Genomic DNA, 26376 nt, shown 5'->3' on the forward strand with positions numbered 1-26376 from the left:
TATTGTGTGAGACTCTAACTGTGATTTTATTCTGTGGAGAGAAGCTGAGTCTTCTTGTGAAAGGATAACATTCTGAAGGAATTACAAATATGGGAATAAACCAAAACCCATCAAAACCAACATACAGTAAGTACGTGCAGGGTATCTGCACATTTCTAAAGTGACAATTAAGGACTTTTAAGACCCTTTTAATAACTCTAAAATGAAAATAAAGAAAAGCATTACTGCCATTACATTACTGCATCAAAAGTAATCAACAAGCAATACTTGTCAGATTTCTAAGAAAGAGGAAATCTTGTGAAAATATTTGTCATCTACAAGCGATTATATTTGGAGGCCCAATCGAAATATCCTAACAGCCCATCAATGGGCCCCGGCCCACAGGTTGAGAATCGCCGTTCTAAGTTGATTGCATGTTAAAAAAAAAGAAAAAGAAAAAAAAAACAGAGGGGCTGCTGCTGGCCTAGTGGTCAAGGCGCATACCACATGCTAGGCTATGATGCCTGCTGGCGTCGCCGGTTCGATTCCTGATCCGGACGACTTTTGCCACGTGTCATTCCCCATCTTTCTCCCCATTTCCTGTCAGTCTACTGTCCTGTCAAATAAAGGCATAAAAAGCCCCCCAATAAAAAAATTAAAAAAACAGAAATGGTTAACCGTGGCTAACGTAATGTTAGCTGTAATTGCTTGAAGATGCAAGGTTGTAAAACCAAACAGTTGTGCTGTCTTGGAAGCCTGTCAGTCATTTCCAGGGAAATGAGGCAGCAGTTGCCTTCTGTTTGAGAAATATGTTTGTCTCATGTCATGGCGTCCTCCCTGGTTAAAGTTATGACAATTTACTCACAAGGTGACCTTTCCTACAGGCTTCCCATTGGCTCATTTTCATGAATATGTGGAAAACATATGGTACTGTATGAGATATGGAACTGATTACACACACTAACAACTACATTTGCAAACAAGTGCTTGGACCCAACTGTGTCATTATAGGCAGAGGATTCTGGGCCGGACGCCGTGGTTAGTGCGTCCAGCAACCAAAGCATGGTAACATGTCATTGTTTCGAACTCCCTTTGGTCCGACCACCTAAACCTAACCTTAACCCTAACCCTAACCTCATTAAAACAAACGCTGGTGATTGCTAACTAACGCTGGTGAATGCTAACCTGGTGAGTCGCTAACCTGCCGACGCTGGTGAATGCTAACCTGGCGAGTAGCTAACTTGCCAACACTGGTGAATGCTAACCTGGTGAATTTTAACCTGTTCGGAAGTCGAACCATGGGGCAGTCCCCCAAAGGACCACTGTGTATCACTCAGTTGCAGGCGACTGTCTTCCTGATTTTGTGGATCCTAGACAACCCGGCCTGGTGGAGATCTGCACTCTGAGGAGCACACTTTTTACTGCTTTACTGTGTTTACTGTTACTCACTCACAGTTGATTTTTTTTGCCCTTCAAAGTAAAAGTGACTGAACTACAGGGGTTTAACATAGCCTTGGTGGCAACTGGACTGGCAAGCTGCATGTGGGAAAGGAATAGAATAGGCTAAGAGATCACATTTTCCACCCAGACTCAAGTTTCTTTTCTCCTGCTATCAACCCAGATTAAGAACATGTAGACTACAATTAAAGCCATAATCCTGGATCACAAGTAAAGCCATAATCCTGGTTTAATAGGATATACTTTCTTAATTAAAACTAATATTATTTTTGTTTCACTATTTTATTTATTATTATGCTCGCAATTTTAGAATGTAGTTGCTTGTAGTTTATTCACAATTCATATATTCATTCATAATTCGTCCAGTCTGCCACTCTGACAGAACTCAATTTGAGAAGTAGACCGTCACCTACTCTTTATCATTATGATAAATTAGTCCTCTGATGTAGGCATATAGGCCTACATTTTGTCCTTTTTCTTTTTACAGTTCCTATAAAAAAGAAGAAGAAATTCGCCTGTTTGCCATTGAATAAAGCTGAAGAGGTGTATACAGTCTTTTCCATAATCCAAAGTCAAGTGACTGACTATCCCCAGTTAAGGACCTGTACACATGGGAGCTTATCGGTTCCTCACTCACACAAGCCGAGTTGAGCCGAACCCCAGCCCCCAAAGGCAAGAGAGCTAGCTCCCTTAGCGGAGCGAGTTACTGCCATGGTCTTTCGCGAGTGAGGCACTGCCACCTCAGGATATTCGCGAACCAAGCGGGAATCGAACCCCGACCCCCAACTCAGTAGACCAGCAAGCAACAGGCAATGCTAAGGGAACTAGCTCCCTTGTAGGAGGAAGTTGCGGCCAGGTGTTTTGCGCGGCTGTTACAATATTCATTTTTGGGTGAAGTATTCCCAGTGGGGTGTTCTAATACATTTTGAATTCCAGACTTCTACTTGTAACGGAGTATTATATAGCAGGCAGCATTGATACTTTTACAATAGTCCTACTTTTTTGACCACTGGCTATTGGTACTTTTTACTTGAATAAAAAAGATTGAGAACTTCTTCCACCACTGAAGAAGCTGACAGGGGGCAGAGAGATGCAGGGAGAGCGTGTGACACAAACAAAGAGAGAGAGAGAGAGAAGGAATGTGAGTGAGGGAAATTAATAAGGAGGATTGAAGAAAGTGAGTGGGTGAGGGAGAGGTGGACCATCAAAGACTTGTGCTGTCATTATGGTTTCTGTTTTCACTGGTTTATACTTCGTCGTACAACCGGTGGAAAAGAGCAGATATACAAGCTCACACCTTGTCTTGCTGCCCTACATTTTGAGCTTGTGGATCGGCTGTTTGAAATACAATTTTGGTAAATATTTTGGGGGACAGCATCAAAGCAGGCGATGCCATGGTAACAGTCCATTACAGAGAGAACATGTGTGTGTGTGTGTGTGTGTGTGTGTGTGTGTGTGTGTGTGTGTGTGTGTGTGTGTGTGTGTGTGTGCTTAAAACACTAGAATAAAATCTTTATTAGTCGCTGCCTTTTATTATTTTTCTACACTGTGATATATTCTTTTTTTACTAGTCTATGTTTAGTTTTGGCTTTTTCTGCCTCTATTGGATAGTATTAGTGGAGAGAGACAGGAAACAGAGAAAGACACGCCGTAAAGGCAGTCAGGCTCGGGACTCGAACCCGCAACGCAGAGCCTAAAAGCGCCCGGAACGCTAGGCCAGCAGTCTGGGCCCTGCACACTGCACAGTGACTTTGACTCCCTTTAGCTTCTTTATTGCATTCAAATGTCTTCTCATACTGTGTTCTTTTTGCATTTCTTATTAAGGAGACGTTTTAAATCGTCCTCTTCCTTAATTATTACTGAATATAAAACATATGATAACATTTGTTTTGCTATAATGTTGCATGTAAAGCATGTAAAGCATGTCAGGTTTTATGAAGTGCACTATGTACATTCAGTTTGTCTTAACCACCAACAAATGCAAGAAGACTGCTCCTTACATGATTACTAATACTCCATGGACCACAATGCACCTCATGTTCCCTCCCCTCTCCTTCCATCAGTACTCACCTTTGCTTTGACCCTTAGGGTGTGTGTGTGTGTGTGTGTGTGTGTGTGTGTGTGTGTGTGTGTGTGTGTGTGTGTGTGTGAGTGTGAGTGTGAGAGAGAGAGAGAGAGAGAGAGCGAGAGCGAGAGCGAGAGAGCGAAAGAGAAAGAGAAAGAGATTCAGCATCATGATTGGTTTAAATATAGCCTTATCAAAAGCCCTGTTTTGCATTTAGCGCTCTCTCCCCTCTGGGAAGCAATCTGTTCATTCTGTTTAAACAGAGAGCCAGGACACGGAGGTATAATTCTGAAGGACTGATTGCAATTCTCAAACGTCTCCCTGTTGGGACCCTCTGGAGGAAGCCAGCCATTTGGAATCGCTATCCTAATTGAGTCGCTGTCGTCCTACATTATGTAGGCTCTGTGCACATGCAGCAGCCGCCATGTTGGAAAGAAACCAGAGCCTTCTTCCTTACTTCCTTCCTTCACATGTGTTACCAATGATACTAACGAAGGCTCTGTTCCATTCAAAGTGGCACAGTGGTTCTCAACAACCGCACAAAACACCTGGCCGTAACTTGCTTCTCTGAGGGAGCTATAGTTCCCTTAGCATTGCCTGTTGCCTGCCGGTCTGCCGAGTTGGGGGTTGGGGTTCGACTCCCCCTCGGTTTGCAAAACGGCGAGGGGCCTGCAGGGCATTATAGCTCGCGAAAGACCTGGCTGTAACTTGCTCCGCTAAGGGAGCTAGATTTGGGGGCCAGGGTTCGGCTCCAACTCGGTTTACGAAACGGACCGTGTTTTTTTTTCTTTTTTCATTTCAACTCTGAGAGAGAACAAATGGGGTCCATTCGGTTCCATTTGCACACTCTTTCAGAGTGTACATACAACCATAATGGGGCCATTTGGAAGCACCTCAAGGAACCATGAGGGTCCCTGGGCCCCACAATGAGACCCACTGGTGTAGCAGAGAAGTGTTTCCAGTGAGCCAACATGCACAATATCAGCATGGCTGACTCTGTTTGACAAGAAATTTGAATGGAACAGAGCCTTCGTCCCATTGTCCTGACATCATGCCCTATATTTAAATTCAAATTAATAAAAACATTTGAAACATAAGATATTTGACTTCCATGTGGGGTTGAATCCCGGGCGTTGTGTGTGTGTGTGTGTGTGTGTGTGTGTGTGTGTGTGTGTGTGTGTGTGTGTGTGTGTGTGTGTGTGTGTGTGTGTGTGTGTGTGTGTGTGTGTGTGTGTGTGTGTGTGTGTGTGTGTGTGTGTGTGTGTGTGTGTGTGTGTGTGTGTGTGTGTCTAGTGGTCCAGCCTGGGACATGCCCACATATGGTTGTTGGAGGGGGTTTCGACAACTTGGGACGTCCAGAAACGAGGCAGGAAAGCTGGCAGAGTGCTTTAGCTGCCTCTGCAATGCATGTACACACACACACACACACACAGACACCCTGCTGCTTGTGCCCATGGAGTGCTGGGCGACATGTTGTATCATGACTGAGGACATATGCCTTCATTTTGTGGATGTAACTTTGCTGCACCTGAAATATTTCTGTCCTTGTATGCAATTTACTTTGTGCGGACATAAATAAATTGTTAAAATGTGTGTGTGTGCGTGTGCGCGCGCATCGGCGTATGTTTGTGTGTGTGTTTTCCGTTTTGTGCATATTCTGCATCATGACTCTTAAAGGAGTAGATCACCCCAAAATGACGTTTTTTTCTATTGATTACTCATGCCATGAAGACCTGAGTTCAATATATACAGTATATAAGACAAAAAATGTACTATAGTAAATGTACCACCTTTGATTCCGGATGCATCTGGGCCCCCATCCGGAATCAATAGGGGTACATTTATTGTAATCAAATTATTGTCTTCTGTCTTGACGAATACAAAACAATATTATTGTCCTTTTTCTTTTTACAGTTCCTGTAAAAAAGAAGAAAGGAATCCGCCTGTTTGTCATTGAATAAAGCTGAAGAGGTGGATGCAGTTCCCGGCCCGCAAAGGCAAGAGAGCTAGCTCCCTTAGCGGAGCGAGTTACAGCCTGGTCCTCCGCAAGTGCCTCGCATCCATTAATTTGCGGGCTGAGCGGGAGTCGAACCCCGACCCCCAACTCGGTAGACCGGCAAGCAACAGGCAATGCTAAGGGAACTAGCTCCTCAGGAGGAGCGAGTTACGGACACTTATTTTGCGCGGTCGTTACAATAGGCTATTCACTTTTGGGTGAAGTGTTCCCAGTGATGTGTTCTAGAATTTGTTGAGGTCATAGCCTATAATTCATGGCGGACCATCAGGTGTGTGTGTGTGTGTGTGTGTGTGTGTGTGTGTGTGTGTGTGTGTGTGTGTGTGTGTGTGTGTGTGTGTGGCGCAGACTCCGCAGAGTGACTCTCTGCCTCAGCCTGATGGCCTAAAAAGTCTAATATCTCCCCCGGTCCATAGGGATATATGCCTTTGGTCTTGTGGTTAAGATATTATACTTCTCACTGTCCTGACACCATGCCCTATATTTAAATTCAAATTAATAAAAACATTTGAAACATAAGATATTTGACTTCCATGTGGGGTTGAATCCCGGGCGTTGTGTGTGTGTGTGTGTGTGTGTGTGTGTGTGTGTGTGTGTGTGTGTGTGTGTGTGTGTGTGTGTGTGTGTGTGTGTGTGTGTGTGTGTCTAGTGGTCCAGCCTGGGACATGCCCACATATGGTTGTTGGAGGGGGTTTCGACAACTTGGGACGTCCAGAAACGAGGCAGGAAAGCTGGCAGAGTGCTTTAGCTGCCTCTGCAATGCATGTACACACACACACACAGACACCCTGCTGCTTGTGCCCATTGAGTGCTGGGTGACATGTTGTATCATGACTGAGGACATATGCCTTCATTTTGTGGATGTAACTTTGCTGCACCTGAAATATTTCTGTCCTTGTATGCAATTTACTTTGTGCGGACATAAATAAATTGTTACAATGTGTGTGTGTGTGCGTGTGTGTGTGTGTGTGTGTGTGTGCGTGTGTGTGCGTGCGTGTGGGTGTGTGTGTGCGCGCGCGCATCAGCGTATGTTTGTGTGTGTATGTATTTTCTGTTTTGTGCATTTCCGCATCATGACTCTTAAAGGAGTAGATCACCCCAAAATGACTTTTTTTCTATTGATTACTCATGCCATGGAGACTTGAGTTCAATATATATTATATTTCTTTGTATTTGTCACATTCCTAAGACAAAATATGTTCTATAGTAAATGTACCCCCTTTGATCCTGGATGCATCTGGGCCCCCATCCGGAATCAATAGGGGTACATTTATTGTAATCAAATTATTGTCTTCTGTCTTGACAAATACAAAAAAATATTATTGTCCTTTTTCTTTTTACAGTTCCTGTAAAAAAAGAAGAAATAAATCTGCCTGTTTGTCATTGAATAAAGCTGAAGAGGTGGATGAATAAAGCTGAAGAGGTGGATGCAGTCCCCGGCCCGCAAAGGCAAGAGAGCTAGCTCCCATAGCGGAGCGAGTTACAGCATGGTCCTCCACGGGTGCGCCTGAAATTAATTCGCGGGCCGAGCGGGAATCGAACCCCGACCACCAACTCGGTAGACCGGCAAGCAACAGGCAATGCTAAGGGAACTAGCTCCCTCGGAAGAGCGAGTTACTGCCATGTGTTTTGCGCGGTTGTTACAATAGGCTACCGAACCCCAACCCCCAACTCGGTAGACCAGCAAGCAACAGGCAATGCTAAGGGAACTAGCTCCCCAGGAAGAGCGAGTTACAGCCACTTGTTTTGCGCGGTTGTTACAATAGGCTATTCACTTTTGGGTGAAGTGTTCCCAGTGGTGTGTTCTAGAATTTGCTGAGGTCATAGCCTATAATTCATGGCGCAGAGTGACTCTCTGCCTCAGCCTGATGGCCTAAAAAGTCTAATATCTCCCCAGGTCCATAGGGATATATGCCTTTGGTCTTGTGGTTAAGATATTAGACGTCCCATTGTCCTGACATCATGCCCTATATTTAAATTCAAATTAATAAAAACATTTGAAACATAAGATATTAGACTTCCATGTGGGGTTGAATCCCGGGCGTTATATCGTCGTTGTCGGGTGGAAACCTTGTATGTCCAAAACCGTTTGTTTTGTATTTATCATTTTAAAAATGATTTAAACTAGTGAAAACAGCCGATCTACAAGCACACAACGCCTCGCACCGCGAGGCGTTGTGTGCTTGTAGATCAGCTGTTTTCGCTACTTTTTTGTGCGACGGCCTTGCATGATGAATAAGGGCTTTACTTTGCGAAAGAACGTGCCAATTTGAAACTTGGAGATACAAGGTTTCCACTCGACAACGACGATATGTGTGTTTGTCTGGTGGACCGGCCTGGGACTTGCCCACAGATTGGTTGTTGGAGGGGGTTTCGACAACTTGGGACGGCCAGAAACGAGGCAGGAAAGCTGGCAGAGTGCTTTAGCTGCCTCTGCATACACACACACACACACAGACACCCTGCTGCTTGTGCCCATGGAGTGCTGGGCGACATGTTGTATCATGACTGAGGACATATGCCTTCATTTTGTGGATGTAACTTTGCTGCACCTGAAATATTTCTGTCCTTGTATGCAATTTACTTTGTGCGGACATAAATAAATTGTTAAAATGTGTGTGCGTGCGTGCGTGCGTGCGTGCGTGCGTGCGTGCGCATCAGCGTAGGTTTGTGTGTGTATGTGTTTTCTGTTTTGTGCATATTCCGCATCATGACTAAAGGAGTAGATTACCCCAAAATGACTTTTTTTCTATTGATTACTCATGCCATGGAGACTTGAGTTCAATATATATATATTTCTTAAAGGCAAGAGAGCTAGCTCCCTTAGCGGAACATGTTACAGCCTGATCCTCAGCGAGTGCTTTCCATCAATTCGCAGGCCGAGCGGGAATCAAACCCCGATCCCCAACTCGGTAGACCGGCAAGCAACAGGCAATGCTAAGGGAACTAGCTCCCTTGTAAGAGCGAGTTACAGCCATGTGTTTTGCGTGGTTGTTACAATAGGATATTCACTTTTGGGTGAAGTGTTCCCAGTGGTGTGTTCTAGAATTGTTTGAGGTCATAGCCTATAATTCATGGCGGACCATCAGGTGCGTGTGTGTGTGTGTGTGTGTGTGTGTGTGTGTGTGTGTGTATGTGTAGATAGAGGACTTTTAGACTACAATTAAAGCCATGATCCTGGCATGATCCTCTTTTTTTCCATGGGATGAGAAAAAAAGTCATTTTTTAACGGCATATAAATCCACAGACCACAGAACACTCACTTGCAGGCGACTTGTTAAATCATTTTCAACTTTTATTGTTCATCATTTGCCTCGTTTTCCCACTCTTACAAATCTTTGGGGCCTCTAGCGCTGATTGTCTGGAGCCGTTTTTGTTCAGAGGCCCCACCCACCGTCATTACATCCTCACCTCACGACCCCACACAACATGCTCACTGAGCAGAAAGAAAAACTGAAAATGTTCACGTTTCCTTTTCAGTTCACACACAGTTCAATAAATAGAGAATGGAAATAAAGGTTAAGTAGAATAAAGAGACGATGCTGTCACAGGGAAATGGAAGTCACGGTGATGATCAAGCACGTCATTTTCACCCACTGTATACTGTATGTACCGTATGCACTGTATTCCTTTTAAACTTCATCGCGGCTACAACGACGACAACAACAAAAGAATAGCAAACAAATCAATAATAAAAGTAACCTCTGTCGGCAGAGATCCAGGAACTTGTTCAGTAGATGCTATGCAAAACAAGCTATGCATTTTCCTTCCTTATGACAGTTCTTTAAGCGTTTTTTTCCCCCTCTCCTTCTGCTCTTTTAAGAAAGAAAGTTCACAATGTAAGATAAGTTAGTATGGAGATGATGACATGTTCTTTTGTTTCTCTTGCTATTTTTAAAATAAATACACCCCTTTTCAGCGTTTGACAACAAAGAGCGACGACGAACACTGGAAGATGAAGAACACACACTGTCGCTCGAGGTTTAAGACACGAAGCAGCCAAGCAAAGGAGAGCTGTACAGTCAAAGAGCACTTATTGGGACACAGACGACATTGGAGGAAGAAAGCAACGGATGAACGGGGCTGGCCCTTTTAAGACATGGAACGCATTCTGTGTCGCATCGGACTTGAACCGCTTTAATCGTTATTTTATGCTTTAGCTATAAAAAAAACAGCAGATATACAAGCTCGAGCTCAAACCCGATTCTATAAATGTCTTCTAAATCCTTCTAAGGTTTTTGAAAACACGCATGTTTCTATGTCAGTGGTTCCCAAACCTTTTCATGTCAAGGACCCCATAGAATTATATGTATTTGTCTGCCGACCCCCCAGAAGCAGATATTTGAGTTACAAATGTTCGCTTTCAAAAATATGAATTCAAAGATTTGCACAAAATGTACATGATTTTTCAAAAATAGCAGATCTACAAGCTCATAGCACGGCACTCTGTGCCGCACTATGAGATTGTATATCTGTATATCAAATTTTTTAATAGCTAAAGCATAAAACAATGGTTAAACGGTTAGAGTTCCAGGTCTTATTGGGTTGATGACAAACGACAAACGGCGGGCTGTTCCTCGCTCAAATAGTACCGTAACACCACAATTTTAAATGTATGGCACTTTGGTGCGTTGGGGTTTCGCCATATCACACTACGGTTCAATCGGTCCGTGATGATAACGCTGATCTGAGTGGTTCTGATGTGGCAGACCCCGTCCATCTGGCGCTCCAGGCAGAATAAACCAAGCAGTCACACAAACATTAGGCCGAATAGTTTGACCTAGTTCTATCAGAATACACACACAAACATACCCCTCCACACACACCCCGTTATTTCAGGGTCTGGGGCCAATCCACTTTCATGTCAGAGAAACTTTTGAGTAAATTTGACTCAAAATGTAAACACTGTAAAAAGCACATTGAGAAATCCTGGGTTTATTCGTTTAACCCACACACGCTTAACACTCTTCTTCGGGTCTCTCTACACAGTGATGTGTAAATAAAACATGAAACGAAAGGCAGTTTGTCTGTACACGATTAACTGAATTGAAAGTGCAAGGACCCATAATATCCTGTTGTTGTTTTTTTCTTCTTCTTTACAGTGTTGTACAGTCAGACATTATGAAGAAGTAAACCGTAAAACATGAGAGGCCGTGGTATACAGGGGCGTCACACCAAATTCTGGGCCCTGGGTACAAGGATTCACTGCGGGCCCCCCATGAATGTTAACTATTGAAAAATAGCAGATATACAAGCAGATATGCGAGCTTGTAGATCTGCTATTTTTGAAAAGTCTTGAAAATGTGTGCCAAGAAACCTATGTTTCCATGTCAGTGATGCTCAAACTTTTTCATGTGAAGGACCCCCCCCCCCCATCTCAAAATATTTAGTTCCAGGGAACCCCCAGAAGCAAACTTTGAGTTACAAATGTTCACTTAAAAAATACATATATTCGCACATTTTCACGACTTTTCAAAAATAGCAGATCTACAAGCTCGCAGCGCGGCACTCGGTGCCGCGCTGCGAGCTTGTATATCTGCTATTTTTCAATAGCTAAAGTTACTAGGGCCCCTCCACCTTGGGCCCCGGTAACTCAGTCCCACTTTCCTACCCCTTGTGACGCCCCTGGTGGTATATACTGTACGTGTTGTAGCCGCTGTATCACAACCTGGAGTATATCATTGCTTTCATGGCGCGCTTTGCCAGTCATTTAGCAGCAATATTTCACCTACAATTTGAACAAAAAAAACCTTGAGCAGTAGCAGTGAGTAAACCATGATTATAAACCAGGAGATTTCGCTCTGCGTTCCAATGGGGAGTTCCAATTGTACCGTGTTAAACAGAAATAATACAAAAATAAACGAAGAAATATACGATATCCAGTGTTTTCACTAATAGATGTTGTCTGTCCGCATACCTCAAACACGGGTAAGATAAAAAATTAAATAAAAAGTCAAATATCTACAGAAATAATTTATCTATGTTCATGTTGGTAACTATTTAGTGGGCATCCTGCTTTAACCACTGTGAACATTCTCCGACAATAGACGACATACTGTACAAGCTCACAATGCTTCACTTTGTGAGCTTGTAGATCGGCTATTTTCGGTGAAGGGATTTGGTGTGGAGGTAGGCGGGAAGAGCACAACAAGTACAGTCAGTGCCACATCAAGTCTGTTTTACCAGAATTAAAGGAGTAGTTCACCCCCAAAAATACTTATTTTCTATAAAATATACTCCAAGAAGCATGGAGATTTGTTTTAGTTTTTGTCGCATACCTATTGCTTTTCTAAGCAAGTTGCGAACTCAAAACGCTTCACAATGGTCCATTCATTCAAACATTGGGAAGTGAAGCGGCGAACAGTCAACGCCAGCGTCCTCATTTCCCTCAATCATGCACACCAATGGTGGTAAGCTAACACCAACCGACTCATTGGAGGCAATGTGGACACTTCGACATGTGGAGCCGGGATTCGAACCACCGACCAACGAATCATTGGACGACCTGCTCTACCTCCTGAGAAACAGCCGACTCAATTGAGTTTCCTACAGACTGATGACCCAGTCATCAAAAATTATTGGCTCAAGAATGCGACAAAAACCAAAAAGAAACATCTCCATGAATTCGAGGCATCATGGTGTGTAATTGGTAGAAAATAAGGGATTCTTTGGGTGAATTACTCCTTTTAAGTGGTTAAAATGATATTATTTATACATGATACCGTTTTTACACTTCAGTTCCATACTGCATTATACTGAAGTAGTTCATATACAGTACAGTACCTCAATCCAGGTCCCTTCCACATTTATGAAACGAAGAGAGAAAAAGAGAATTTCAAAGCGAGTGCACTTGTGTCAATGTGCGTTTTCTTTTTCTTCTCCAGAAGTGGCCTTTGCACTTTGCATTATGCAATAAAAAACATAGTAATTCTAAAATAAATATTTTATACAGTTTGCGACCTGCCTTGTTCAGTTCATATCGTCTTAAGAGGCATGTAGTCGACGTGTTGCACTAAACCAATGGCAAAACACTTGTCTTTGACCAGTGTTTCATAACAATAAAAAATAATTACATTAGAAATACAGCAATGGAACTTGTGAAATCCCAATAATAAATAATAAAAACATTCAACAACGCGCTCGCCGCTCACGTGCACGCATACACACACACACACACACACACACACACACACACACACACACACACACACACACACACACACAGTATTCAGTCCTACTACAGTAACAGTTCACTTGGAGGAATAAGGGACACAATGACTGACAACACATAACTGTCACATTCAAGATGAGCAGCCGGTATTAAAACAAAAATAAATCACGATTATTGGGCGATGACAATTTGACATCCCAGCCCAACTGGGTGGTGGTCAGCCAAAAGAAAGAGACCACGCCCCCTGCCACAGAGGAAGTGACTTTCATTTTACGCTCTCAAGAGTTAGATTATTGATAAACACCTGCATTTCCTAATTTAGGAGAAGTATACGCAATTAGAGAATGTAGATTTTTTGTATTTTATTTTGGTTATGTGTGCCTGTTATCTCTCCTATGGCACCAACATCAATACAGCGTGGAATTGTGGACAACAAAATATTCCAGTTTTTGGTCTTTTTTGGGTGGGTCTGTTTTGGGTCAAATGCCGAACAAAAAACGAACCTTGATGTGAAAAAGGGTTGAAAACCACTGCTTTAAAGTGAGGGGGGAAAAATGGTAAAGAAATAATGAAACTCTAACCATTCTGGTTTAAGAACACACACACCACACATCTTCCAGGCACGGTGCTCTGCTCCGCCGTCTCCTAATGAAGCCGTGGCTGCTGCCGTGTAACCAGAGACCACCGGCATCCAAAGAGGCGCCTTGAGACGGTGATTAAATATTCAAACTGCTTTGCTGCTGTTGCTGCTGCGCTCATGGAGCCGGTCTGGTCCAGTATGGTGCAGTGGTTGTTGCTGTTGTTGTGTTGCTGTTGTGGTGTATGGATTATCTTACAGCAGTGGTTTCCACCAACCCCTTTTCATGGACATCAAGGTCCATTATTTATTCGGCATTTGAGCCAGGGGCCACCGTTTGATGAGATTCTGTTTGTGTCTCAGACTCAAAACATCAACTATTTTGTTATTGTCGGATATGATTTAGTCCAAAATTCTGTGCTGTATTGATGTGGAGCCATAGGAAAGATAACACGCCAACGTTGATCAAAAATAACAATTCTTCCACATTCTCTCAATTGTCTCTAATTGTAAATTAAGTAATGCAAATGTTTAACAACAATACTCTTGAGAACGTATGATGAACCCAAATGGATCCTCTTCAAGAGTTAAAGATCTAAGATCCATTTGGTTACCAACTCTCCATCATTTAGCTGCATGGGGACCACCTGGAAAATCCCTCAAGAACCACCGGTGGTCCCCGGACGACTGGTTGAGAACCACTGTCTTAATACCGGGTACTTGGCTCGCTGGTGGAATAATTATTCCATCCACGCCATACGAGACGGGACCAGAGATCTTACTGCCATAACGCACACAAAACTGCACGTCTGACAGCTCTATCATAGCCTTGAAAACGTTATGAGAGGGGGGGGGGGGCAGGACATGAACAAAGCGATGGGGTCAGAGTTATTCCGCGTACCTAACAGTATATCTGCTGAACCGAACCGGAGGGGCGAAGGAATGAAAGGAGCGAGAGAGAACGAAGGAGATATTTAAAGGTCCCCCGTCTTGGTGTGCGTGTGCGTGTGTGTGTGTGTGTGTGGGAGTGTGTGTGCGTGTGTGTGTGCATTCCCACTCGGCGGTGTGAGTCACAGCCAGAACAGCGTCTTCAGGCTGACCCCCCACGCCCACCCCCTCCCTCCCTAACCGCCCACCCTTCCTTTCCCTTTCGCTTTTCCTTTCCTCGCTCTCTTTCTTTTCTGCTCATTTGATCTATTTTTCTCTCACTCCGTCCATCTGTCTCCTTCTCCTCCTCCTCCTCCTCCTCCTCTCACTCTCATCTGTTCTGACCATAAATCTGCTCGCCGTATCCTCTAATGTTTGTCTTTCTGCCTTGTCGGTTTCTCGCTGCGTGTCTGTCTGTCTCTCGTTCTTAAACACATCCTAAAATGTACATAAAAGAGGAGAAGAGGCAAAGAGATGAGAAGGGACGACTTTTTCCGCCGACCTAAAGTAGGCATAATTTTGGAAGAGAGAGAGACACACACCGAACGAAAGTGAGTGTGTGAGAGAGAGAGAGGGAGAGAGAGAGAGAGAGGGAAAGAATGAGAGAGAGAGAGAGAGAGAGAGGGAGAGAGAGAGAGGGAAAGAGAGAGGGAAAGAATGAGAGAGAGAGAGAGAGAAGGAAACGTGATACTTGTCCAGTGTGGCACACACAAAGCCCACTCTGTCTCTTACAATGGGCCTGATTTTGCCACTTCGCAATTGAGCCCCAGACACAAACGTGCACACACACGCGCACACACACACACACACACACACACACACACACACACACACACACACACACACACACACACACACACACACACACACACACATACATACGCACGCAAGCCCACACAAACACACACACACACCCACGCTTCAAAGTCTCAAACAACTCTCCTAAAAGAGCCATTCCCGATACCCCTCCACTGTTCTGGCTCTGACATGTGCATTCAAGCTTCGTCCCAGCAGGTCCACCTCTCATGTCATTGTCATTCCATGGTTTTGTTCCGTCCTTTAGGCCTGATGCGCTTCCACAGGCAGAGGAGGGCTGGGTGCTCAAGTCCAGCTCCACAGTACTGTCCTCATATTCCCCTCTTATCCCCCCCTCTCCCCTCCGCTCCCACAACTCCCAGAAACCACTCAGGAGGGGACAGAGAGGAGACGGACATTCAAAGTTCCAGCTCCAACAATTAACACCCCTCAGCCCCCATATGGCTGTACCTCACAGTACCAAGGAGGGCCGGGATGCTGCAGTCAGCTGGGCGTTCACTAACCCAGTGTTTCTCAAACCTTCAAACGTCAAGGTCTCTCCTTAACTCTGACAGTGTACAAATGGAACCAAATGGACCCGTCAGGGTCCATTTGGTTCCATTTGTACACTGTTTGAGTTACAGACTTGTATGGGTCAATTTAGACCCCCGTAAAGGAACCCACAGAGTCCCTGGAATCCACTTTGAGAACCACTGCTCTAACCTACAGCACGTCTCCTCTGTGTTCGTATGTCCGGCCTATTATTACGAGGCCTGGGTCTGCAGCGACGATCTAAGCTGGGTGGTCCGGCCCCCCTGGGGGGGTCCCCCGGCGGCGGGCCGCGGGGTGGCGGCGGTGGACCCGGGCGCCGACCCGGCCCCCTGGCCCGGGTGGCGAGCGGGGGGCTGCGGCGGCAGCTGGCTGTTGTGGACCCCCACCTGCAGGTGGCGAGGCAGCACGGAGCGCTGCTGCGGGGGCTGCGACTGCTGCAGTGGCCGCAGAGGGTAGCTCCGCCTGTAGCGCAGCGACTGCGACCGCAGCAGGTTGCGCGTGTACTGCACCTCGGGCATGATGAGCTTCAGGCAGAGCTCCTGGGCCTGCGAGGACGCCCCGCCCTGGCTGAGGTTGGCGGGCAGGTCGTAGCCCACGATGTCCACCTTGAATAATGATAACAATAACGATACACCTTATTTGTATGCTTTCATGACATGACCAAACCATTGAACGGCATCCTGACCTACTGCACATACAGTATAAACAGAGCTGCTACCTTTAAACATGTTTTAATGTTTTTCTTCCTTCGATGTATACTATTGAAATCATATTGAGGAAAAAGAAATGCTGATATTTGTTCCAAAAAGCTTCATACCCTGTATATACTGTACATAACGACAAAATGTGACATGGCTCTGTTTACAAAATGCTGTACCCCCTCCAACTGTATATATGTTCCCCATTTTCAACTGTTTTTATTATGTTTTGAAACTTGCTTTGGCAATGTAAACGTATGTTTTCTCAAGCCAATAAAGATCCTTTGAATTGAAAATTTACGTGAATGCAGCTCAAAGTGCTTTAAAGAGCAAACTTGAAGCACAAGTACTTAACAGAAAATGTACAAATGATTAACAATAAAGCGGAAAGGAATCGAAAAGTAAAAACATAAAGAGTGAAGAAATAGGTTTTGAGCTGTGCTTTAAAGCTATCCACAGAGATCTTAGGTGTAGTGGGAGTTTATTCCAAGCCATCGGCCTGTAGAAGCAGAATGCTGCTTCACCGTATATTTTATACATTATGTCATTGTAGGCACATCGAAGTAGGTCAGCACTAGCAGACCTGAGGGGGCAGTTTGGAACATATCTAGGCAGGCAGTCATAGAGGTACGAAGGTGCCAGACCATCGAGAGCTTTATAAACAAGTAAAATCATTTTAAAAACAACCTTGGCGCTGGGCTGCCAGGGCCGCAGGTCCTTGTTCTTGATCTGCGCCGCCGAGCGCAGCTGCGGCATACGCCCGCCGAAGCAGCCGCGCATCAGCCTCTCCTGGGCGCTCCGCAGCAGCCGCACCTCCCGCGCCACGCAGGCCGGGCCCAGCGCCGCCAGCTTGCGCCACAGCGAGGCATTGAAGTGGTCGTAGAGCCGCGCGTCCACCGAGTTCCAGGCCCGGATCTTAGATAGATGGATAGAGAGATAGATGCCTTTATTATCACATGAAATCTTAGATAGATGGATAGAGAGATAGATGCCTTTATTATAGGAAAATCAGTCGCCCAGAGGAGGCACAGCAGATAAAGGGATAGTTCACCCCCAAAATGACCTTTTTTCCTATCGATTACTCACCCTGTGTAGACTTGAATTAATAGATTATATTATATTTTAACACCTGATCACAACCAAACATAAAATGACTTGTCTTTTAGTCAATATATTTAGTTATAGTTTTAGTCACCATAGCTTAGTTATTTAGTTTTCATTCAGTTTTAGTCAGTAGTCGAAGGTATAGTTGATGAAAAGTGTTCGGCATAGTTTTTAGTCTATGAAATCAACACTGATCCCATGTGAAGTTAAATTGCGTTTACCTTAGGGAGTGTGTCGATATTGCGACGTAGCATTTATTCGATGTCCCATTAGTTTGACGCTGGTGAATATTAACCTGGTGAAATTGCTAACCTGTCAACGCAGGTGAATGCTAACCTGGTGAATGTTAACCACTATGTCTAACCCACACCCTAACCCTAACCTCAGTAAAACTAACCCTTTAGCCACTTTAGCCCTTCTTCGTCTAACTAATGACACATAAAATATCAAGCTTTTCCCTTACCTTGGCGGGGAGTCCCGGCGTCAGGCTCCTCTTGGAGCCCGGCGTGCGCATGTTGAGCTTGACGTAGAGCACGTCGTCCAGGTCCCAGGACAGCAGGTGGCGCAGGAGCACCAGCGACTCGTCGAAGTGCTCGGCGATCATCACCAGCTGGAAGGAGCGCTCCACCTCCGCCACGAAGGCGCGCGCGTACGCCTCGTCCGTGGCGGGCCGGTCCTTGTCGCCGCCCAGGTCGAAGGTGAGTGTGTTGCGTGCGTACATGGAGTCCTTCTCGTCGGGACGGTAGTAACGCCAGGGCTCCTCCAGGAAGGCCTCCAGCGAGCCGTTGGGCACGCGCTTGAAGCTCTGGCAGTACTGGTTGTAGTAGCTGAACAGGGACTCGAACATGGAGCCCGGCTCCCGCAGGATGGTCACGTAGATTGTGTCGTTGGGCATGAGCCGCCGCACCTGGGGGTGGATGCATAGTGGAGTTTTTAGATTTGTTCTTTTAGATTGTTCGATTTTTATGTTTTGCAGAAATACCAGATAAACAAGCTCACAGCACGGCACCAAGTGACACGCTGTGAGCTTTGTATATCTGTGAAATAAAGGGGCACATTTTGACTTATTTCAAACAAGCTCCAGTGGCGCAATCGGTTAGCGCGCGGTACTTATAAGACAGTAACCAGCAGAGTGATGCCGAGGTTGTGAGTTCGAGCCTCACCTGGAGCAAGTGTCTTTTAAGCATGTCAGCTGTAGATGAGACTGCTATGTATAGCAAATATACAAGACTCGCAGCGCGGAGCCAAGCGACACGTTTTGAGCTCTGTATATCTACTATACTTGAATAGGCAACGCATATAGTGTGGAAAGTAACAAAGCACTGTACTTAAGTAAACTTTTTAGTTAAAGGGGCACTCCACCACTTTTCAACCTATGTTCATATAATTGGTCCTCACTCAAAAATAGCTTTTTTATTTATTTTTTTATTTTTTTTCTCAGAGGAGGGCTGTGGGCAGGTCAGAAACCCATCGTCTTGTGACATCATCAATTGCCAATTAGGGTTGTTCGATATGGCCAAAAAATAAAATCTCGATTATTTTCTCTGAAATCCCGATTTTCGATTTCGATTTCGATTTTTTGTTAAAAGAATAATACATTGTTTCAACTATTTTGTTTTCATTTAAAAAATGCAAGGAAATGATTTTTTTTATCATTATTGTTTCATTTTTTAATTTTTTTTATATAGCCAAATAGCAAAATGCAATAAAACAATAAGGGTATTAATAATAATAACTTTAGTTGTGCAACAATCACATACAACTTAGCGTCCTTAGTGTTTCATTATCAATAGTGAGTGACAAAACAGCCAAAACAAGCCAGCTCTTGGAGGCTGGTGAGGCATTTTGGTAGGCATTTCGCCTACCAAAATGTAATTCCTGGCTACGCCCCTGCCCTGCACCACTCATGCACGGAGATGTTGACTGATTGTAAACGGAGGCGAAGCGCTTCGCTTCCCGACGCAAAATTAACACAGTGACAGGGACAGTAGGAGACTACAGTCAGTAGGTGGGTAACACAGAATTAATAAGCTTCTTTCAAACTACAACAAGTAAGTAAGTTTACCAGCTCAGCAGCGTTTTGTTCTGTTTGCTGCTTGAACCATCGCGAGTGAGCACAGTGCGGTGGTGAACTCTGCTCAGTCTGACGTGCGCTAAACGCGCATCAAATAAATTACACATCAGATAGAAAGTAGTATATTAATTTGGTGTCGGACCTTGTCGTCCTGCTTTAGGAGGACGGGGCTGTGTACTTTTTGCGCGTGCAAGGCTCCAATGAGTAAGAATTTCCCTAATTAAAGTGAAAATCGATTTTACGATTTCCATTTTTTTAAATCGTCCAAAGGAAAAAAACCGGGTTACGATTAAAAATCGATTAATCGAACAACCCTATTGCCAATCCAGCTTATAGAAACTGCAGGCTTTCTATTCCTGAAAAGTTGCAATTTTAAAGTGGAAGCCATTGTTCTCGCGATAATAAAAATCTAAATATTTCTTTCAAAAATATTGATTACATTTTTTTTTTGGGAAAATGATGATGTCACAAGACGATGGATTCTGAACTTCCCACAGCTCTCCTATAGGAGACTTGGACTGAGTAGAACAAAATTGTGACATTTTATCATGAACATTAGTGAGGACCTATTACAGGGGTCCTCAATAGGCGGACCGCGGTCCATGTCCGGACCGCGAGGCACCGCCAACCGGACCCAGGACGAATTAGGAAAAAAAAAAAAAAAAGAAAACAGAACATATCGGCGTTTCGTTTCCACTTCTCCTTCACTTCATTGCATGCGCTCTGAGACTGTGTGTGTGTGTGTGTGTGTGCATGTGTGTGTGTGTGAGAGAGAGACAACGACACGCTGATTGGCTGATGCCGGGATACATAGTATTATGGGCTGTCATCTCTATGACAACGACGCGCTGTCAGGCTGTTACCACCACAGACCGTGCGTGGGAGCTTTCAGAGTAGGCAGCTAGCAGCTAGCTCTAGCTGCAGCCTGCAACAGTGCAACTAGTTATAAATCAGTGGGTTTTCATTCACGCTCATCAACATCAACGTGAATACGTTTGCAGGACTGTAATCTTCTCTCAGGAGAGTTTGTCGCGACGCACCAGTGGCACCACGGCCCGTGACGGCAGCCTCTCTTTTTGCATGGCGAGCTGCACGCAGTACTCGGTGGTACAGTACTGGAGTGAGCCACGAGCCGTTCCGTCAATCGTCACCGACGCGCAACAACTTGTTTTCAGATCGATATTCACGTTGCGACACAAGCATAAAATATTCGAAGATTATCCCAGTTTGTTAAAAGAAACCAGAGAAACTAACACTAGTGCAGAATATCTCTGCTCCACATTGATTTACTACTGTTCTCCTTTCAATGTGTTGTTGTTGTTAAGTGAAGTGAAGTGAGGTCCCCAAATGATTATGGAGGACTCAGAGTCCCCAGGCCAGGCCAGATGACAGTGAAGTTATAATTTAAAGACACTTTTAATAAAGAAAGAAATGGGGAAAAAGACCATTACTGCATCAACAAACTACTAAAAAAACTAACATTAGCAAATGTAAAATAATGTAAGAAAGGTATCCCTAATGTAAGATTATGAGGGCAAGTGGCCATGACCTGAGGGCAAGTAGAACATGACCTGTACTTGCCAGACGGGCAAGTGCCTCTGAGACCATAGTGTCAACCCCTTGTTGGTACTTTTTTGTATCTTTGCCTACTATATAAGATTGACCGACATAAAAATAAGCGGATATATATGTTTATTATTATTTTTTTCCCGGACCCAGACCGGTTTCAAAAAAATATTTGTGGACCTTCAAGATTTGTATTTGAGGATCCCTGACCTATTATATGAAGACAGGTTGAAAAGTGGTGAACTACTCCTTTAAGTACGAAACTCTGCACGAACCTATGCGTTTTGAGCTTGTCAATACAAGCTCCAGTGGCGCAATCGGTTAGCGCGCGGTACTTATAAGACAGTAACCAGAAGAGTGATGCCGAGGTTGTGAGTTTGAGCCTCACCTGGAGCAAGTGAGTTTTAAAATACGGGTACACATTATTGTGTATTATTATTTTATGCTTTAACTACTCAAAAATAGCAGATCTACACAGCGCACCGAGTGCCGCGCTGCGAGCTTGTAGATCTGCTATTTTGGAAAAATCTTGAAAATTTCAATTTTTACCCGATTCTATAAGTGTCTTTTGAATCCTTCTAAGGTTTTTTGAAAAACCTGTTTCTATGTCAGCAATCTGGCCAGCCATTGTCAAAGAAAAGGGCCTTTTCACTTAACTGGAGCTCAGTTAGTCTGTTCTTGAGAGAAACGCATGCAGTGTGGAAAGTAACAAAGCACTGTACTTAAGTAAACTTTTTAGTTACTTTTGACTTCACTAGAGTATCTCCAATTTGCAATACTTCTACTTGTACTCTTCGGAAAATATTGTACTTTTACTCCACCGCAATTACTTGAAAGCTTTAGTTACTAGAACTTCTAGATATACATTATTATATAATAATAAAAAAAATACATTAACCACTTGTCTTTAGCCCTATTTTCTACATAGGCTTTTTGAAAATAGTGCTTTTACTTTTGGTACTTTCAAGTATAGTTGATACCAATACTTTTACTCAAGTAACATTTTGAACACAGGCCTTTTACTTGTAACAGGGTATTGTTACATGTGGTATCAGGGGCGTCAATTGGGTATGGCAGGGGTATGCAGCTGCCATACCCTGGGTCCAGGGGGGAAAATAAAAGTTACTTTTAAATATAAATCCATGAATGTCTCTTTGTCTATCTGTTCTGGTTATTGTGTTGTTAAATTACAGTAAAATAACTACAAATGCAAAATTTAAGAAAATGGTCACTTGACAAAATGGTATATTCCCAGGTCAGCTGCACAGGTGTAATGCATTATTGTTAATTGTGGCACGTTTACTAACATGCCAAGTTTAGCTGCACTTGAATCATTCCAGGCTGCCATATCCAGCCCAAGAAACCGTAGAAACGGGGGAAAAATTGAATGTACTTCTTAAAATAAATGTACTGTATTATGCCTGTTGCTAAGGTATGGCAACATGACTGGTGTCTTGCGCGCGCGTGCAAGACACCAGTCATGTTGCCATACCTTAGCTTTTTCTGAACTGACACCACTGTGTGGTATTGCGTGGTATTGAGTACTTCTTCCCCCACTGAACGCATACAAGCTAAAATGACGCAGGTGCTTTCCCCGGTTTTAACAGGTCTAAACATCCGCCATCGCGCTGAAAGCTGAAACAAACACACAAAAACCCTCTCCTCACCTCAGCGCGGTTGAAGCGCATGTGGCTGGTGATGATGTTGGGCGGCAGCGTGTGCGGGTGCACGAAGTGGGCGGCGAAGGTGCGCGGGTAGCAGAACTGGTGCACGCAGGCCTGCACGGGCAGCGCCACCGTCAGGTTGTTGCGCTCGCCGAAGCGGAACAGCAGGTTCTGCATGGTGGTGCTGGCCGTCTTGTGGGTCTTCAGGAAGGCCACGTTGGAGTGCTTGGGCTTCAGGCCGGGGTCCGGGTGGGAGCGCAGTGCCGGGCAGCCCAGGTGCAGCGCCTCCATGGTCCTGGAGAGGAGAGAGAGAGAACGTTTATGTAGAATCAAATACCTTGGTCACTTTATTACTGATCAAATGACTGATGATGATGATATCTTCAGACAGTGTAGAAAATTGTATGCTCAAGCAAACACTATTGCTCGTAAGTTCAGTCAATGTTCTACTAAAGTGAAAGTGTCATTGTTTAAGACATATTGCACACCGCTCTATACTGCTCACCTATGGTCATCTTAAAAAGAAATCTAGTATGCATAGGCTGCAAGTTGCATATAATGATGCTATGAGAATACTCCTTAAAAAACCCAGAGGGGGCAGTGCTAGTGAGATGTTTGTTATACTGGAGTGAGGACTTTTAAAGCACTTTTAAGAAACTTAAAGTTCAAATTCATGAAACGTTTGGATGCATCTAACGGCATCTTGTGGCACTTTCAAGCCCCCTTATGAGCAATTCATGCTGTACATCCAGACTAAGGGTCGATCCATACCGTTATAAGGAGCCTAACTAAGTTCGGTTCGGCACTAGGCAAACCCAAATATGGTTTGCATCCCCCGGTTCGGGGGGCGTCAACCGACTAAATTCGGCTCTACGGTGCTGACGAAATGTTGTGACCTCCCGACTTAATTTCGGTACTCAGCGGTGTCTTCTCATTCATTCAGCCCGGCTTCACGTTCATATTCTCGGCTGTGAATCCAAGGAAACAGCGGTCGTTTGGGAGGGAGACACGCCGACTTTCAAATGCTTGTGTGGCCGTGAATTGGGCTTCGCAGAGCGGACACAAGTCAGCTGTCTCTCGCTGTGGCTGGAGACGAAGAGTGGTGGACTGGGAGGCGCGCGCGCGACACACACACACACACACACACACACACACACACACACACACACACACACACACACACACACACACACACACACACAGCTGCGTGTATCGCTAACGCGTCGCCGACCGTTTTAAAGACAAAAGAAGAGCTTAAACACAACTTTGCTAATTGCTATTTGCTAGTGTTCCGTGTTGATAGGTTTTCCACGACGAGTTGTGACTGTGTGATGACATGCATGCAGCAACTGCCAGCAAGGGAGGCGGCAAGTCTATAATGTGAGCTTGTAGATTACATGTTTTTACAGAGCTCGATCGAGCGTTTGTGAGTGTGAGAGAGAGAAGAGACCCCGGCCCCGCTGGAGCTGCTACTCACTCACTGGACCTCCAGTCATTCAGCGTGCAGCGCGAGGGAAAGTCAAATTTGTATCCCCCCTGCAATGCTCATTCATCGGCCACAAACGTTGTCATGCCACGGACCTCCAATATTTACAAGCAACTTCGGCACTAGCCGTTAAGAAAGTATGGATGAACTCCCCCCAAACCTAAATAATTTCGGGTCGGGGCGTCCTCCCGAACCGAAATTAGTTAGGCTCCTTATAACGGTATGAAACGACCCTAAGGGTACACTGGCTAAAATGCCTGTGTGTTTTTCCTGTGGGCCAGGTTATGTACTATTTATTTTACATTGATTTTTGTACACTGTTTTATGTCTTTATGTCTTGTACCCTGTTTTATGGACCTGAGTCCGCTAATAAAGATTGATTGATTGATTGATTGATTGATTGATTGATGTTGTATGAATTCACATAAATAGTTAAGTAGTCAACCCCTTAAGAAGAGGTGATTATAGAGACCGGGTATTGGATTGAGACCGGCTTAATTGGATCCATATTCTAAACACAGAGTTCCCTAAGGGATTGAATGAAGAACTATTACTGAATAGTTTTTTTGTAAATCAAATCACTTTAGGCTACTGTGATTGTGGAAACTGTATTAAAAAAAAGCTGTTAATGATTTAAAGATTTTCTATTCACTGATTGTTAAAAATGGCAATATTATGAATTGTGAGAGAAATGTATTTCCTGATTAGACACAGTTGTACTCTATTTCTCAGAAATGTATGTCACTTCCGCTTGATGCACTTTAGTTTCAAACGCTGAGGAAGGAGGCCAGGCCAGCTATGCTTATTTTTACTTTATCATAGGCCTACTACAGCGTCACACAAAAGCATCAAAAGTACCAGATCCGCAAGACCGAAACTCGGCACGAACGAACACGTTTTGAGATTGTTTAATACAAGCTCCAGTGGCGCAATCGGTTAGCGCGCGGTACTTATAAGACAGTAACCAGTAGAGTGATGCCGAGGTTGTGAGTTCGAGCCTCACCTGGAGCAAGTGAATTTTTAAAAACGGGTACACATTATTGTGTATTATTATTTTATGCTTTAACTACTGAAAAATAGCAGATCTACAAGCTCACATTGTAGATCTGCTATTTTTGAAAAATCGTGAAAATTAAAATTTTTACCCGATTCTATAAGTGTCTTTTGAATCCTTCTAAGGTTTTTTGAAAAACCTATGTTTCTATGTCAGCAATCTGGCCAGCCATCAAAGAAAAGGTAATTTTCACTTAACTGGAGCTCAGTTAGTCTGTTCTTGAGAGACTACTATGTCAGTGGTTCTCAAACCTTTTCTTGTCAAGGACCCCCAAAATGATATGTATTTATTTTAGTTGTAGATGAAAAGTGGACATTCCCCCTCCCCTCACTACAATAAAGTGGAGGCCATAGCTGAGTGTTTAGTGAGGCAGCCTCAGGAACCAGAGCTCCTAGGTGTACCAGCTATGGTTCCTGGCCAGGCCAGATGTGTGTCCCTGGGAAGGACTCTTAACTCTCTGAGTGCCATAGAATCCAATGGCTGCTCACAGCTACTAGTTGATATAAATGCAGAGGATGAATTTCATATGTATATGTTACAGTCAGTTTGGGTAACTCAGTGAGATTGGGGTAAGAGCGCTCGTTTTGTCGTTCACCACACACCCCTAACACCACCTGGATCAATTCACCTTGATAGTCTCTTATCAGCGCACCTGTGTAAATCTGCGTATTCACCATGAGATGGCGACAACAGCCATTCACTTGTGAAGTCCCTGACGTCACTCGTTTGCGACACCTCTTTCGTTGTTTATCTACTAGCCTAGCTCGGCTGTGTTTAGCCATTAGCTTACTATGGCTGACTCTAACCCTAACCCTAACCGTAACCTCTGTAAAACTATGCTACCCTAACCTCCGTGGGGTGAGGCGCTATCATTCCTGCCGAGGCTACGTTGTCGTTGTCGTTGTTGTGGATCAAATCGACCGCTTGTTCCGCCCCGCGCCGCACGACGAGCGCTCCTGTTCTCAAAATGAAGCCAAATGGAACCGTAAGGGTCCATTTGGTTTCATTTTACTCTCTCAAGAGATAAAGATCTATAAGGGTCCATTTGGTTACCAACTCTCCATCATTTAGCTGGGGACCACCCAGAAACCCCCCAAGGACCACTAGTGGTCCCCGGACAACCACTGACTATTAACCTATCTCCATATTTTAACTTTTTGTGTTTTGTCGTAAATTAACACCCTACTTTATC

General features: G+C 44.3%; 1 protein-coding gene across 1 annotated transcript in view; it reads right to left on the reverse strand.

Moving 5' to 3' along the window:
* Positions 1-15750: 15750 nt before the first annotated feature.
* Positions 15751-26376, reverse strand: part of gal3st3 (galactose-3-O-sulfotransferase 3) — a gene marked incomplete at both ends in the record, with an annotated part of 14414 nt that continues 3788 nt past the window's right edge. Inside the window, 4 exons of the mRNA XM_080741623.1 lie at positions 15751-16143; positions 16924-17151; positions 17804-18247; positions 22648-22939. Coding sequence (XP_080597749.1) covers positions 15751-16143; positions 16924-17151; positions 17804-18247; positions 22648-22939 — 1357 coding nt within the window. The remainder of the gene's footprint in view (positions 16144-16923; positions 17152-17803; positions 18248-22647; positions 22940-26376) is intronic.

Source organism: Nannobrachium achirus (genome assembly GCF_963921795.1).
Source record: "Nannobrachium achirus genome assembly, chromosome: 14".
In the NCBI taxonomy this organism is placed as follows: domain Eukaryota; kingdom Metazoa; phylum Chordata; class Actinopteri; order Myctophiformes; family Myctophidae; genus Nannobrachium; species Nannobrachium achirus.